The following is a 15,000-nucleotide window of genomic DNA, read 5'->3' as shown; positions in this document are numbered from 1 at the left end:
TTCCACTCTCTCTCTCTCTCTCCCTTCCACTCTCTCTCTCTCTCCCTTCCACTCTCTCTCTCTCCCTTCCACTCTCTCTCTCTCCCTTCCACTCTCTCTCTCTCTCTTTCTCCCTTCCAATCTCTCTCTCTCTTTCTCCCTTCCAATCTCTCTCTCTCTCTTTCTCCCTTCCAATCTCTCTCTCTCTCTCTCTCCCTTCCACTCTCTCTCTCTCCCTTCCACTCTCTCTCTCTCCCTTCCACTCTCTCTCTCTCCCTTCCACTCTCTCTCTCTCCCTTCCACTCTCTCTTTCTCCCTTCCACTCTCTCTTTCTCTCTTCCACTCTCTCTTTCTCTCTTTCTAAAAGATAATGGGTAGTCCCTCAGGATGGCCCTAGCATGAGCCACTAATATGGCTCTTGCTTAAATTTACAACAAGGTAACTAGTAAGTGACCAATTATCCCTACCTCTCCCATCCCCTATTGCTCTTTATCTTTATCTCTGTCCCTATTCCTCTTATCTCTTTCCCTATCCCTAATCCTCATCCTTGTCCCTATCCTTCCTTCGTTCTCATCCTATCCTCTCCCTAAACTGTGTAATAATATTAAACTCATTTAAATATACAGTGAATTCAAAAGTCAAAATGGCACTCAAATATTTGCTTTATTAGGTTATAAAATCAAATGAGTGCAGCTCTACCTTAAGTTCCATGACAAAATACATGCATACACATGCATGCCCACACCTACTCCCACATCACAAGCACTAACACTAAAACACACACACACACACACACACACACACACACACACACACACTCACACTCACACTCACACTCACTCTCACTCTCACTCTCACCCTCACTCTCACTCTCACCCTCACCCTCCTCACCCTCACCCTCACCCTCACCCTCACCCTCCTCACCCTCACCCTCACCCTCCTCACCCTCACCCTCCTCACCCTCACCCTCCTCACCCTCACCCTCCTCACCCTCACCCTCCTCACCCTCACCCTCACCCTCCTCACCCTCACCCTCCTCACCCTCACCCTCACCCTCACCCTCCTCACCCTCACCCTCCTCACCCTCACCCTCACCCTCACCTCCTCACCCTCACCCTCACCCTCACCCTCCTCACCCTCACCCTCCTCACCCTCACCCTCACCCTCACCCTCACCCTCCTCACCCTCACCCTCACCCTCACCCTCCTCACCCTCACCCTCACCCTCCTCACCCTCACCCTCACCCTCACCCTCCTCACCCTCACCCTCCTCACCCTCACCCTCCTCCCCCTCACCCTCCTCACCCTCACCCTCCTCACCCTCACCCTCCTCACCCTCACCCTCCTCACCCTCACCCTCCTCACCCTCACCCTCACCCTCCTCACCCTCACCCTCCTCACCCTCACCCTCCTCACCCTCACCCTCCTCACCCTCACCCTCACCCTCCTCACCCTCACCCTCACCCTCCTCACCCTCACCCTCACCCTCACCCTCCTCACCCTCACCCTCACCCTCCTCACCCTCACCCTCACCCTCCTCACCCTCACCCTCACCCTCCTCACCCTCACCCTCACCCTCCTCACCCTCACCCTCACCCTCCTCACCCTCACCCTCACCCTCACCCTCACCCTCCTCACCCTCACCCTCACCCTCCTCACCCTCCTCACCCTCACCCTCCTCACCCTCACCCTCCCACCCTCCCCCTCCCCCTCCTCCCCCTCCCCCTCCTCCCCCTCACCCTCCTCACCCTCACCCTCACCCTCACCCTCCTCACCCTCACCCTCACCCTCCTCACCCTCACCCTCCTCACCCTCACCCTCACCCTCCTCACCCTCACCCTCCTCACCCTCACCCTCCTCACCCTCACCCTCACCCTCACCCTCCTCACCCTCACCCTCCTCACCCTCACCCTCACCCTCCTCACCCTCACCCTCACCCTCACCCTCACCCTCACCCTCCTCACCCTCACCCTCCTCACCCTCACCCTCACCCTCCTCACCCTCACCCTCACCCTCCTCACCCTCACCCTCCTCACCCTCACCCTCCTCACCCTCACCCTCACCCTCCTCACCCTCACCCTCAACCTCACCCTCACCCTCCTCACCCTCACCCTCCTCACCCTCACCCTCACCCTCCTCACCCTCACCCTCCTCACCCTCACCCTCACCCTCACCCTCCTCACCCTCCCCCTCCCCCTCCTCACCCTCACCCTCCTCACCCTCACCCTCCTCCCCCTCACCCTCACCCTCCTCACCCTCACCCTCACCCTCCTCACCCTCACCCTCACCCTCACCCTCACCCTCCTCACCCTCACCCTCACCCTCCTCACCCTCACCCTCACCCTCCTCACCCTCACCCTCCTCACCCTCACCCTCCTCACCCTCACCCTCAACCTCACCCTCACCCTCCTCACCCTCACCCTCACCCTCACCCTCACCCTCCTCACCCTCACCCTCACCCTCACCCTCCTCACCCTCACCCTCACCCTCACCCTCCTCACCCTCACCCTCAACCTCACCCTCACCCTCCTCACCCTCACCCTCCTCACCCTCACTCACAAACAACACAGAAAAAATCAAGATTACAATTCACACAAAAAATATACATAGACATATATATGCACAACAAGCACACATACCTATATATTAAATAAAGGTTTATATTTACATTTTGTATACAGAGACTGAATTCTAAAAGACACTTTGTTTTCTTTATTAAATTTTGAGAAAGACTAGATTCACATTTCAGACTTTTTATCGACCTTCTTCACTGACATAATCACTTGATTTTTCTTATTTTCAATACACCATATTCCAATTACAATGCCTACTATGATATATATCTAATAAGATGACATACATTCTTTCATCTCATTGGGATATTAATAAAAATCTATATCATTATGAAGTACCTGATCCTATTCACTGAACCTTATTATATAACAACTCTGACTATAAGTCTTAAAGTAAAGAAAATAAATGATCATGTAACAAAAGAACAGAATTCTACTTTCACAGCTACAGCATCTGAACCCCTGAAATACATCATGCAGGTTACAGGACAAACAGCTATAAGTAGTATTCTGACCATTAATTCATTTTTTTTCTTTTTTACTAAACACAATAAATAATGATAACATCAATTCATTCAATTATATAAAGTTGACAACTTTAGAGAATAATACCATTATCTATTTTTCCATATCGATTCCCTAAATGCTCCTTAGAGAATAGACATTCTGTAATACCTAATGTAGAATACACAATAACCTTGAAAGTTACCCTTCCAGGAAATAACATCTATAAAATCTCACCTTGGAGTTAATACTGAAAGAACAATATTTCCTAAGCTGATAAAATCATGCAGGTTATTAACATCTAAACTATATTTTCAAGCAATATGTAATTGACTGATGGCTTCAACACCACCAAATCTTAAATTCATATTTTACCTCACGCTGATGTCTCTCACTAATGCCTTGCACTGTTAAAATCAAACACTGCTGACTCTAGCTGTTCTCTCCCTCTCCCTGTCTTCGCTGCTATGCGGCTGCCATTTTTTTCTTCTTCTTTTACCTATTTCACTACTTTTTAAGTCTGTACTTGCATTAGCATTCAAAACCTTTTAATTCATTATTACATTTTAGTTTTTAAACATACTTTTAAAAATCTTATCATGTTCTTGTAAGTGTCAGGCCTTTATCATTCCCAATTTAGCTGTGGCTTCCAAAATCATGGTTGCAATTCCCTTAACAATAAATTGATTTCATAAGAGCACACCTATATGCTTAACCCCTATGATCTGGATGACATCAACCTATCATCACGGGAAAAATTGGCTATGGGCTGGGGTGACACAAACTTGCATTGTGAGTATTTAACCTGAAGGCCTAAGTGACAGGAAAGATTTGCCATAAATACATAAACCTCTTGGAGGGTGACTAGACACCTTTGGCATTTAGGAAGGGTCTTTATATTATTCCAATCGATAAACAAGTGTGGAATGTACTGTCCATGAGCCATGACTGGAAGAGCACCTGCTCCAGGAAGGACAATTATATTACAATATTACAAAAAATATTTTTAAATTACACAAAAAACAATATGTTACTTATTGTTTAATATGATATTCATATAGTTTATATCAATATAGTTTAATATCATCTGGATAAATCAAATCAAATGACAAATATAGACATTGGAAAATGGCAAAACAAATAAAAATGCTTATGTAGAAAAAAAAGGAAATAACATTGCAAAAGGGAAGCATAGAGTCTTGTCACTGCACACAAGTGTTCATGTATGCCTAGCCTACAAGCCACACCCATCAGACTGGCCACTCATGTAAGCCTAATGCTTATATTTTGGACAACATGATGGCAGTGACACATCCCAATCCAATGGGTTAAAAAAGTAATATGCTCTCATATAGTTAAACAGTTTTAAACAAAATTGTTTACTTAGCTCTCCATACCTTTCACCCCAATAAGAATCAATATCATACCAGAAAAAGTATTAAAAAATAACTAAACTATACTTTTGTAGATAATTAAATGATTAAAGTTTCTAATGAATATCAAATTCATAGACAAATTGTCACTGGCTTAAGAATCTAACAATGTGAAAAAAACTGTAAATATCTAAATATTCTTTAAAAATAAATATATAACCATCTTACTTTGCACTTTTCCATTATATACTCAACAAAACTAGTTTGGAAACCACTGCTATCTTGACATTCATTCATATAGTTTAAAATTTCATGCAGTCCTCTGTTACCATTAACCCATGTCCTCTTGACCCAATCACTGTTTCTATAAAGTGCTCAGTGACGAAATTAAAATCAAAATGTTGAATGATAAAGGTATTTACTAAAATAGGTGGCTCATACCATTTTATATTCCATATGTCATATACATAATTATTATGCTCTGTTCAGAAGTGAAAGCTTGAAATTGGAAAACAGTGTAAGGGTTAAGACTGACCTTACTTCAGTGGTGTTAACACTGTAAATTACTCTCTTACTATTCTGGAGAGAGTGTTCATTCAAGTTAATTTATTTTCATAAGCCATAACTTGAGTCATATTATCATTAGTAAATAAAACCTCTCTGCACTTTCCAGTAACTGCAGAAAAACCCAAACATTCATTCTCTCCAAGCTTATCCTATTAGCATAACCTTTTTTCTCAACTTTCATTTATTTATGTAATACATATCTCTTCAATCTCAAAGGCATGGAAGATCTGCTAATGGACTGATACTTAAAGATAAAGAAGTAATAAATACTTTTTCAGATATTGTAACACCTGAAAACACTTTTTTGTCCCCCATTCAATTATGTTGTTGTTGAGCCACCCTATGACAAATATAATGAACTGTGTTTATTTTTTGAACACCTGCAATCTTTTTTATATAAGATATGACTTTTACTTATATTCCTATGGACTATGACAGCAGTGGTATTCATTGTAATGCCTTCGTCTGGTTTCCTTCAAAATTCTGGTGTGCTTTTCTAGGGAGCTTTGAAATGTTCTTATAAGCAGTAAAGACCTTCAATGATTATAAGGGAAGCTCAAGTTATCTTCATACAACTAAAAAACTAGAAAATTAATGTTCCCAAGAAACTTTGAGATACTACCTATATTTCTTATGAAGCAATGAATATCCAAATGAACATATTCCATTGATGAGAAATAAACGAAATAGACAACTTGATATAAAACCAGCGTCTACTAAGGCATCACTATTCCAGATAAAGTTGATAAAAAGTAATCACAAAATTGTGTATTCATTTAATGTCTAAGTGCAAGTGCACATACATGACCTTGTGAATGTGTAAGCACACATGTATAACCAAGTGTGTAGCCATCCATATATGCCTGAGTAACCACGTGTTTACATGAAAATCATACACTTATGTTTGTATAATCTAATCAAACGAGGGCCACAATAGACAACTAGAAACTACAAGCACCATTAAATGTCCTTTTCCACACATAAATATCCCTTAAGTGAGAAAACTGTTAAACATTGAAGATGGGCATACACATGAAAAAGGTATAACACACACACAAAAAAACAGTAACAAATGTCTCATATTTTAACATTAAATATATGTATGCCATAACGTGCAAAAAGTTTGGTTTTGATTACACATTTGCAAATGGACCAAAATAATTTATGATTAACTTTATTTTCAAAAGGTCTTCTTATACACAATTACGGTCAGAATATCAAAACAAAAGTTTTCCTTTTCTCTTATCACTATCATTATTGTTGATATTACCATCATTGAACTTGTTAAAAATGCAACACAGTCTCTGGCCAATAAATGTCACTTCATGCTTTTTTTTGTCAGGTATTTATATACATGTGCTGCAAGGCAACAGAGCAAGCAATGGGAACTGGACAGAGCCCAATGAAGCAAAGCCAAGCTTTCATTCACATTATCATGCAGCTTATTCATAAAATAACTATATCACTTTCCATTATCACAGATCTGTTTTCATAGTCTATGCAACTATCATATGCTACACATCAACTACATACAACTACTTGAAGCTTTTTTCTACCTAATTTCTTAATTAGCATGGGAAATTCACTAAATAGTTTATTCCACAAGTCATTTATAAAACCCTTTCACAAGTATTGTAAATATAATCCCAAATTTGACAAAATAGGAGCTCAGATATATATCATAATTGACTAATATAATTTTTAAGTATTTACACTTTCCTAAAATTTTTACACAAAATTGGATATAAACCAGCTTCCATTCAAAAGAAAGCATTCTCCAACTCTGTCTGAAAAGGAATTTGTTTTACTGGCCCATTAAAATACTAGCAATGCCCGTTATAATTACCCACTATGACGCAACCTGTTTCATCTGGCGTTGACGAATCTAGCCTGTTATTTTCCAAGACTGTGGCAAGGCCGGTCTTTCTCTTTCTCGTATGTTTTGGCCTGGGATTGTTGTTGTTGATGTTGTTGTTGTTATGGGGTGGGATACCTGAGATTATTCCTGGGGTAGTGGAGGAGGAGGAATAGGAAGAAGAGGACGAGGAACACGATGAGGAGGAAGAAGAAGATGTACAATTAGGAGAGGAATATGAGGACGCATGTGAACAAAACGAAGGAGAGGATGAGGACATTGTTAGGGATGTGGAACAGCAGCTGTAGCTGAGGAAAGGATGGCCCGACAGATTGTGCGGTTGATGAATAGGATTCGGAGGTCTTTTGGGAGTGTGGGGATGGGGAATGCCTGATACGATGCCTGGTGTAACAGTGGCATTTGCACTTGGTGATGGAGGGATGCCAGTTGTTATGCCCCCTGTGACTTGGCTGGGATTTAACTGAGTATTCCCCATTGATGCATTAGAATAAAGCACTTGAAGATGAGACGGAACGTAGGGTCGTTTCATACGTTCCTCTACTTCCATTCTTAGTTCTGGAGTTATTACTATTAAATAACCAGGCATAAGGATGTGGGGTTGCCATTAATATATTGGAGATCATTTGTAGGTACAGATATCCAATCGGTAAAAAAAAAAAAATAATTTACAAAAAATTAAATTCACATCATGACATGAAAAGAAAATTCCAGATAATGGTTAATTATGTGGGAATACAAACAATAATTTCCCATATAAGCGAGATACAAAATGTGCAATTTTCAAGCAAGCAAAGTTAACAAAAATAAAAGGGGCAAGTCAGCAAATAAATAAATGGCATCACGCAGGCATCATAGGCAGGCAGGAGGGGGAGGATTAGGTAGGTGAAAAAGAACAAACAAAATGAGTAAAACTTGAAAAAAAGATAAAATAATAATGATAATAAAAAAAGTGTAAAGTAGCAAATAAATAAATATAAATTAACACAATCATGCACTATTGGTACTAAAGAGTCTACACACCACAGTTCAGCTGCATGCTCAATAATGTGAAGTTAATAACTACGAAATACAATGAAAAATGCATTTCAAAGCAGTACTGAATAACATTAATTAGTCTCAAAATTCAAAACTGAATGAAAAGGAAATACATAACTGAACTGAATCTCTGAAAGTTAATAAAAAAACTAGCAAGTGATGCTACAAAGAGAGTCAAACAAAATCTTAATGAAAGAGCAATATATTTGCTGGTCTGCTTCACTAGAAAGAGTAATTGCTAGACCAAGTGACAATTCTGCAAGCTTACTTGCCTCAAGTTCTGGGAGAAATAACAATATAAGACTGGTAACAAATCTAACTAATTTGCATGATGCTACAAATTTCAGACCTTGTCCAACTGACATTGAGACAAGAATTATCTTTCATACAATAAGAAAATGTTATGACAATGCTGCAGTATACTGAGTGAAAGCAAGAAGCAGTTATGTTTAAATCACAAAAATTGAAATCTAAAATAAAAGACCTTTTTTAATGTTTTCTTTCTGTTTATGCAGATATATTTTTCTTATTCTTCCCATATATATATGCCCTTTCATTGCATATAAAAACAAGATCTCTAAAACATCAAACATAACAAAAATCATATCATTTTTCTTCTTAGGATGACTCCTAATGACAAGAACACTGTCAAACCAATGAGCATTCCAAGATCTCTTACCAGGGGGTCTTTCAGTCACAGTGAGAAGGCCTGTTCTCCGTGATCTATTGGGCGTCATCTTTCTCTGGGCCTCCTGAACATCTTTTGGTCCCACCAGAGGCAAAGTGGCTCTCTGACTACCACCTCTGCCTGATATGTACCTGCAGGACATGCAATGCCACTCAGATATAACAATCAATCCAAATCTTATAATTAATAAAGGTTTTTAACCCCTTCCCCAAGGGTCACACCGATATGCATCAAAACAAACCGCTCGAAATGTGGCGTGCAGCTGTATGCCGCAGTGGCGCACCAAAGCGCTACGAGCCAGTGATTCGGCTTGATGTACCTAACTCCCGTGCTCAAAGTCTGCGCATTGCCATTGATCATCAGAGCGTAAAGTTTTTTTTTAGTTTTCTTCAACCGTCACCAAGGGGTTAAAAATAAAAATTTACTCTTCATGGGATATTACTTTTACATCTACCTTTATAAATAGGTGACAGATGATAATAGCCATTATATTATGTACACATATGAGATCACTGTCATAATGAGGTGAGTGGATGCTTACAAAAAAAAAAAAAATTTGGGGGGGAAATTGCCAAAAATGGGAAAAATTATCAGAGTATATTTTGGAGCCTACTAAAACTACTGTACCACTGTGATGGGAAATCTTTCCCCCCAAAAAATTAATATATGAGGGTATTTGTAGTGCCCAACTCAAAAGTCTGCATAAATTATTCTGTCCACTGTTGATCATTTCTTAGCTTTTCTTTATTTTTTCTGGACAACAATGGAGTATTGTACTACCGTCAAGCAAGCTACAGAAATTACTATTCCCTCACACAAGGACATGTATCTTAGGAGTAGAAAATAAAAAAATAATCCTAATAATAGCATATGAGTTATCAAATTATCCCTATTTCTGTACATCTTCTTCCCAAAAGAATGCACATTTTAGAAAACAACTAATATCTAAAAGTGAACATTTTAGTAATTTTGGCCATTCCTGTTCAAAGCATAAAAACATGATGGTTTCTTAAGGGGACCGTCCCTGAGAATATGCCGATTTTCACTTTTTTGTTGAAAAATAGAAAATGGTCTTACAGATTTTAATGAAATTGGGTAGGATGAAAGAGTACTTTATTACACATCTTTCTTCTAAATGTTATTTAATTTGACCGAAGGGAATTGCAGGTGCAACGAAAAATCGATTTTTTAAAGTTAGGTTAACTCTAGCCTTCTCACATCCCAGAGTTATCACTTAATTTTCTATATTACTTTTGCTGAGAAAACCTCTAGGGCATATAAACAAAACAACATATTTCAATTTGGAAATTCATTAATTCGTTTCAAAATTATCGCATGTTACATAACTACAAAAAAAGAGAGAAAAAAAAAGTTTAAAATTCGTTAAAAAAAATGTTTTGAATTTAAAAAAAAACAATACGTAGTTCTATGCACATACTAACATTTTGTTTAGGGGAAAAGCATTTTGAGATCGGACAAAAACTGTAAGCCGTGAGAAGTCTCGAATAGGAAGAAAAAAAAACTTTACGAGTAATCGACCTTCAAACTTTTTTGATAATTTTCTATTAATTTTCCATATTTTTTTTCACTTGCTTACTGGCTACTTTCTACATAATAGAAAGCTCAACCATTGCTCTATCTCTTGCTCTTTTATTTCATTCACATCCAATCACTAGTTATTGCACAGCATCACTAAATACAATATAATATAGCACTGAAGTCATCCTGTGCCGTAACTATGCATGATCATAAAATAAAGTAATATCACGTCCACGCACTTCTAAACTCATTTTTCTGCCGTCAAGAGTCCTCTATTCTGCATATTACCCTCCACCTCGGTTGTCCCATTTTCTTTTTTACCCCCCCCCCGCCAACTGAAAATGGGAGGTAGGGAAGATAAGGGGGTGTGGGGTAAATATAAATATGCTCTTACGTAATCACCCATAAGCAAACAGGGTGTACAACGGGATGAAGGGAGAGTAAGAAGAAAGCTAATACTTACTACTCATGGTTCCTGGTCCCCTTTCAACTGAGATGAGGAAACCTCCTCGACTCAGTTGAAATACCCTTCGGAGAGTATCATGGGCTACCAACCCACTGTGAAATTCGCTGATTAGTGAAATAGTTGTCCGGGGTTAGGTCCTTGTTTGACCACCTAATTTTTCTTCACAGGAGTTTATATTCACGTGGGTAATTCTACAGTAGTATACGAATCTGAGACAGGGCATAACTCATTTTCGACCCCCCAAACCCAGGGACGGTCCCCTTAACCCCTTTTTGCTGGTTGAAGAAAATTTATAAATACTTTACACTCTGGAGATTAATGGCAACTAGCCGACTTCGAGCTCAGGAGTTTGCTACATCAAGCCGAACGCCCAGTTCGTCACACTTTGGCACGTCGCCACGGCATACAGCTGCACTCCACAGATCAAGCGGTTTGTTATGGCCCAGCAGAATTGGGTTAATATAAATAAAGTGTAGGTGAAGCTTTTGTCAACTTTTTTTATAAGATTATATATAGCATTTTATCGGTCTTGTATTCTCAAACTTTAGATAGAAAAACAAACTAGTTATATTTTTTTCTGATTTTTAATGATATTATAGCTATAGGCTTGTTAGTAAGAAGAGTTACTTTCAACATGATGTGGTGAAAGGCTATGTTCCCACTTTATATTTGTCAATGACATTATCTTATGCTTTTCAACTCTTCTTTTTTCTGAGAGAACTATTCTTCTGAACAGAACAAAACTTACATGTTATGTAAGTTATGCAACTCCAAAATATGTATCAGTCAGAGCAAATAAATTTCATTACTTTCAGTGTCCACTCCTCTGAACCCCTTGGTGACGGGTGTAGAAAACTAAAAAAAAAAACTATGCTCTGGCGAACCACGGCAACGCGACGACTTTGAGCGCGGGAGATCAGTAAATCAAGCAGAATCACCGCCTCGGAGCTGCCCGCCACATTTCGAACGGTTTGTTTTCACGCCTATAGACATGACCCGTCGGGAAGGGGTTAAACTAAATATGTGTCAGTGTGAAGCCATATTCTTTTTCTCTTCTGGTAATGGAAACATGAAATGCCTTAAATAAAGACTCATAGTGCAAATTACAATACAATCAAACAACAGGAATCCCTGCAAGGAAATGCAATGGGTAAATCCCTTAACGTATCCAGTAACTTACTTAGCAACGTCTAAAGGATCAATCTCATCTTTGTGCACAACAATTTGCTCGTCTTCCTGTTGAGGCAGAGGCTGCGAGTGGCCACCCATCCCTCTTACCCCAAGTCCCATCTTGAAAAAGAGAGCATATCAAGACACATTAGTATTACCTTTAATAAACGAAATTAAGGAAACTTCCTTCCAATTCCCATGCCACACAGAAAAAATCTGAAACTGAATATCAAAATACTTAAAAGACTGATTTATGAAACAACTTTTAACAATTCAATAACCTCTTAATACTAAGCATCCTTTAAACACATCATGGTGGTCTCAACATTTCTATCTAACATTATAAGAACATCTCCTTCCTGTTAAAATCTCCCAAAGTTGTATAGAAGTCACTTGGCACCAATGAATAATGATGTGAGTAGACCTATTATGATTGTATCTTATAAAATTGTATATAATTTAGGCATCTTAAATCACCTGTGTAATTTGTTCTTGACTATTAGGATGACTCCAACCTCCTTCAAACTGCCGCTGGAAGTACATTTGTAGATTGGCCCCTCCATCTGATGCACGTCTTCCTAAGCCACTGCCTGTAATGACAGTGTATTGAAATATTTTATATCAAGAAATTGTTTGACAAAAAAAAACAAAAAAAAAACACTATTTTCAGGGCCTGAAAACAAGGGTAATATATCTTAAAGACTTCAAAGTGGAACCCTTTCAAGAAGTTTTTATTTCTAATCTCTAATAACTTCAGGGAATATTTTCAATATTGCTAACAGCTATTGCATTCACTGCATCCTTAACTGTAATAACCCAATAATTACGGATTTATAAACTGTCCCCTGTAGTTTTTTGTGAATTTTGTCACATACAGATGGCTCCCTGTAGACTCAGTCAGCAAGATGTCAATCAGTAGTCCCTAGTGACTGCTCTTGATTTCCCCATTCTTTGAAATTGCAGGAAAATGTGTTTTTCTTTCTAATGCTATTGATATTGATACTGTTATTATTCTTATTGATATTATCATTATTAAACTGTTATTAAAATCTTAATGACAATGAAATAATACAAAAGAAGCTTTCCAAAAATCAAGGAAAAGGGGTAAGGACAAATAACAGACTCCTTGGTGACTAAGTACTTGTAGGGTCACATATGTATAAATACAATAAATAAAGTCATATTGCAGTGGGCATGGCATGCATTCTTGCCATCTGCACCAATTGGGTTAATATATAATACTCCAATACAAAAAACAGCAACTCAATATTCATCTGTTACCCTTAATTAATATTCCCTAAGAGGTACTAACTACTAAAGTGAAACTAGTTGTTTCATGAACATGATTTTAACTGAGAAGTGCTAAAAGCATCATGCATTATAATATGACATATGGTCACCCTATTCAATTCAATCCTTTCTTACTGCAACTAAATGCAGTATACCAGATGACTAAAAAATTATCATCAATGTGGTATACACAGACCTAAAATACTAAGGAAAGACAAAGCAAAGATGATCTAATGTTTTTGTGAATCTATTAGTATATAAATACCATCTTCTAAAGTCATGCTAGCAGAGAAAGAAACCTCTAACTCCTAAAGCTTCAAAATAAATCATATCATCTCCGTTGTTCTTATTCCCATGCTACCATAACTCACCAGTACCCATGCATGGAGGTGGTTTCAACAGATGTTGATCTTTTGTTGAGAAGTTCTGTGGAGGCAAATCCTGCACCAGAGGGAGGTTCTGTGGAAGATTGGTCTGAGGCAAGATGGACACAGGTGGTTGTTGGTGGGTGCCCACAACGCATCCTCCTGGGCCAAATAACTGGAGCTGACCTCTCACCTGGGGATTAAGGAATGGCATGTGTGTTACTTACACTGTCAGAAACCCTTAGGTAATGTGGATGACTATCAAATTAGTTTCTTGAAAATCTAAATCTTGAGCAAAAATTCAAGAATTGATTGTGTACATATCAGCCCTGATGAGTGTATCCATCTTTTAGACTAAGTAAAGGTTACCATGCAATACCTTCTGATAGGCAAACTTTCCAAAATATGTTTGAACTTAGAAAATTGTCAGTCATGATAAAGAAAGAATGAAAAATTGTGGATCTACCCTTAACACTGACCACAAGCAGTACATATGCATAACCGATACTGAGACACTCCCTAATTCTTCACACTTGATAACCATCAATTAGTTCCTGAAATTTAATTTCCTATTTAACAAGGTAAGATGGTAAGAATGAAAATTTACCATTTGTTATTGTCTTTTCTATAAATCTAGAATAATGTAATCTAAATTCAACCTACTCATGAGTGGATGCATCTTATCAGGAAGACCACTCTCATGCCAGAATGACTTCCTATAATATCAACCACCCCTCAAGAGGTCTTCACATTGTGTGTAGTCAACAATGCTCTAAGTTATAGTTAATGCTGGCTGTTGTCACTGGGGAGAAACAGCCCTAGACAAAGGAATAAAGAGTGTTCTGTCACTTTTATTTTTCCCTTAAGCACCCTGACACATGGTTCATTATAGCACTAAAGCATTGGTTCTCAAAACGCCAAGTATAACCTACGATACAGTGACTATCTGTAGTCCTACACTCATAAGGTCCATATACAAACCACTCTAACAAAATCCTGAAATTTTATTTGATTCCATATGTTCAATCGCTCGAAATGTGGCAACACGCTAAAGCGCTACGAGCCAGTAATTCGGCTTGATGTACCGAACTCCCGTGCTCAAAGTTTTCTTCACCCGTCACCAAAGGGTTCAAGAAATTTATAGTTTGCCTTTGCTGAATCATATATAATTACTGAAATGATACTAATGAAGTAACATAATGCATATAAAAAAATATACGTAGAGTAACTAAAAATGGCATTATTGTGAAAAGCTGTTTTAACAATAAACAAACAAAGAATTAGATAGAACATAGCTTAGGAATCCTTAGAATTATGTAAAGATTAAGTTATTTATCACCCTAATTTGTCTCAATGTCTTGTTTTATATTAAGAAGACATAATCAGATAAAAAAAGGTAATTATATACAAAAAAAGGTTGTATTACTCATATGTCTGGCAGCATAGCATTGCACAAACCAGTAAAGAATCTCTAAGTTCACTTATCATGGCTGCCTACCCAATAAACTATTTTGATTTTATATATAGTTATCCTCAGATTATGGCCGCCTACATTCTGCTACATGGCCTCCCAGGG

The 15,000-nt window shown here is 38.7% G+C and overlaps 1 protein-coding gene across 4 annotated transcripts in view; it reads right to left on the bottom strand.

Annotated features, from left to right (window-relative positions):
• LOC125047326 (serine/threonine-protein kinase SIK3-like) overlaps nt 1-15,000 on the bottom strand; it is a 92,546-nt gene that overhangs the window by 48,282 nt on the left and 29,264 nt on the right. Inside the window, exons 11-15 of one of the 4 annotated variants that reach the window (XM_047645586.1) lie at nt 13,431-13,617; nt 12,247-12,359; nt 11,780-11,889; nt 8,586-8,725; nt 6,842-7,000 (exon numbers count right to left, since the gene is read on the bottom strand). In XM_047645586.1, the coding sequence (XP_047501542.1) occupies nt 6,842-7,000; nt 8,586-8,725; nt 11,780-11,889; nt 12,247-12,359; nt 13,431-13,617 (709 nt within the window). Of the gene's footprint in view, nt 1-6,841; nt 7,439-8,585; nt 8,726-11,779; nt 11,890-12,246; nt 12,360-13,430; nt 13,618-15,000 lie in introns of all 4 variants that reach the window. The other 3 variants (XM_047645585.1, XM_047645584.1, XM_047645587.1) reach the window with 3 other exon arrangements.

Source organism: Penaeus chinensis, chromosome 40 (genome assembly GCF_019202785.1).
Source record: "Penaeus chinensis breed Huanghai No. 1 chromosome 40, ASM1920278v2, whole genome shotgun sequence".
Taxonomy (NCBI): domain Eukaryota; kingdom Metazoa; phylum Arthropoda; class Malacostraca; order Decapoda; family Penaeidae; genus Penaeus; species Penaeus chinensis.
Note: the sequence above shows the minus strand (reverse complement) of the source record. Positions and strands in the feature narration are given on the sequence as shown.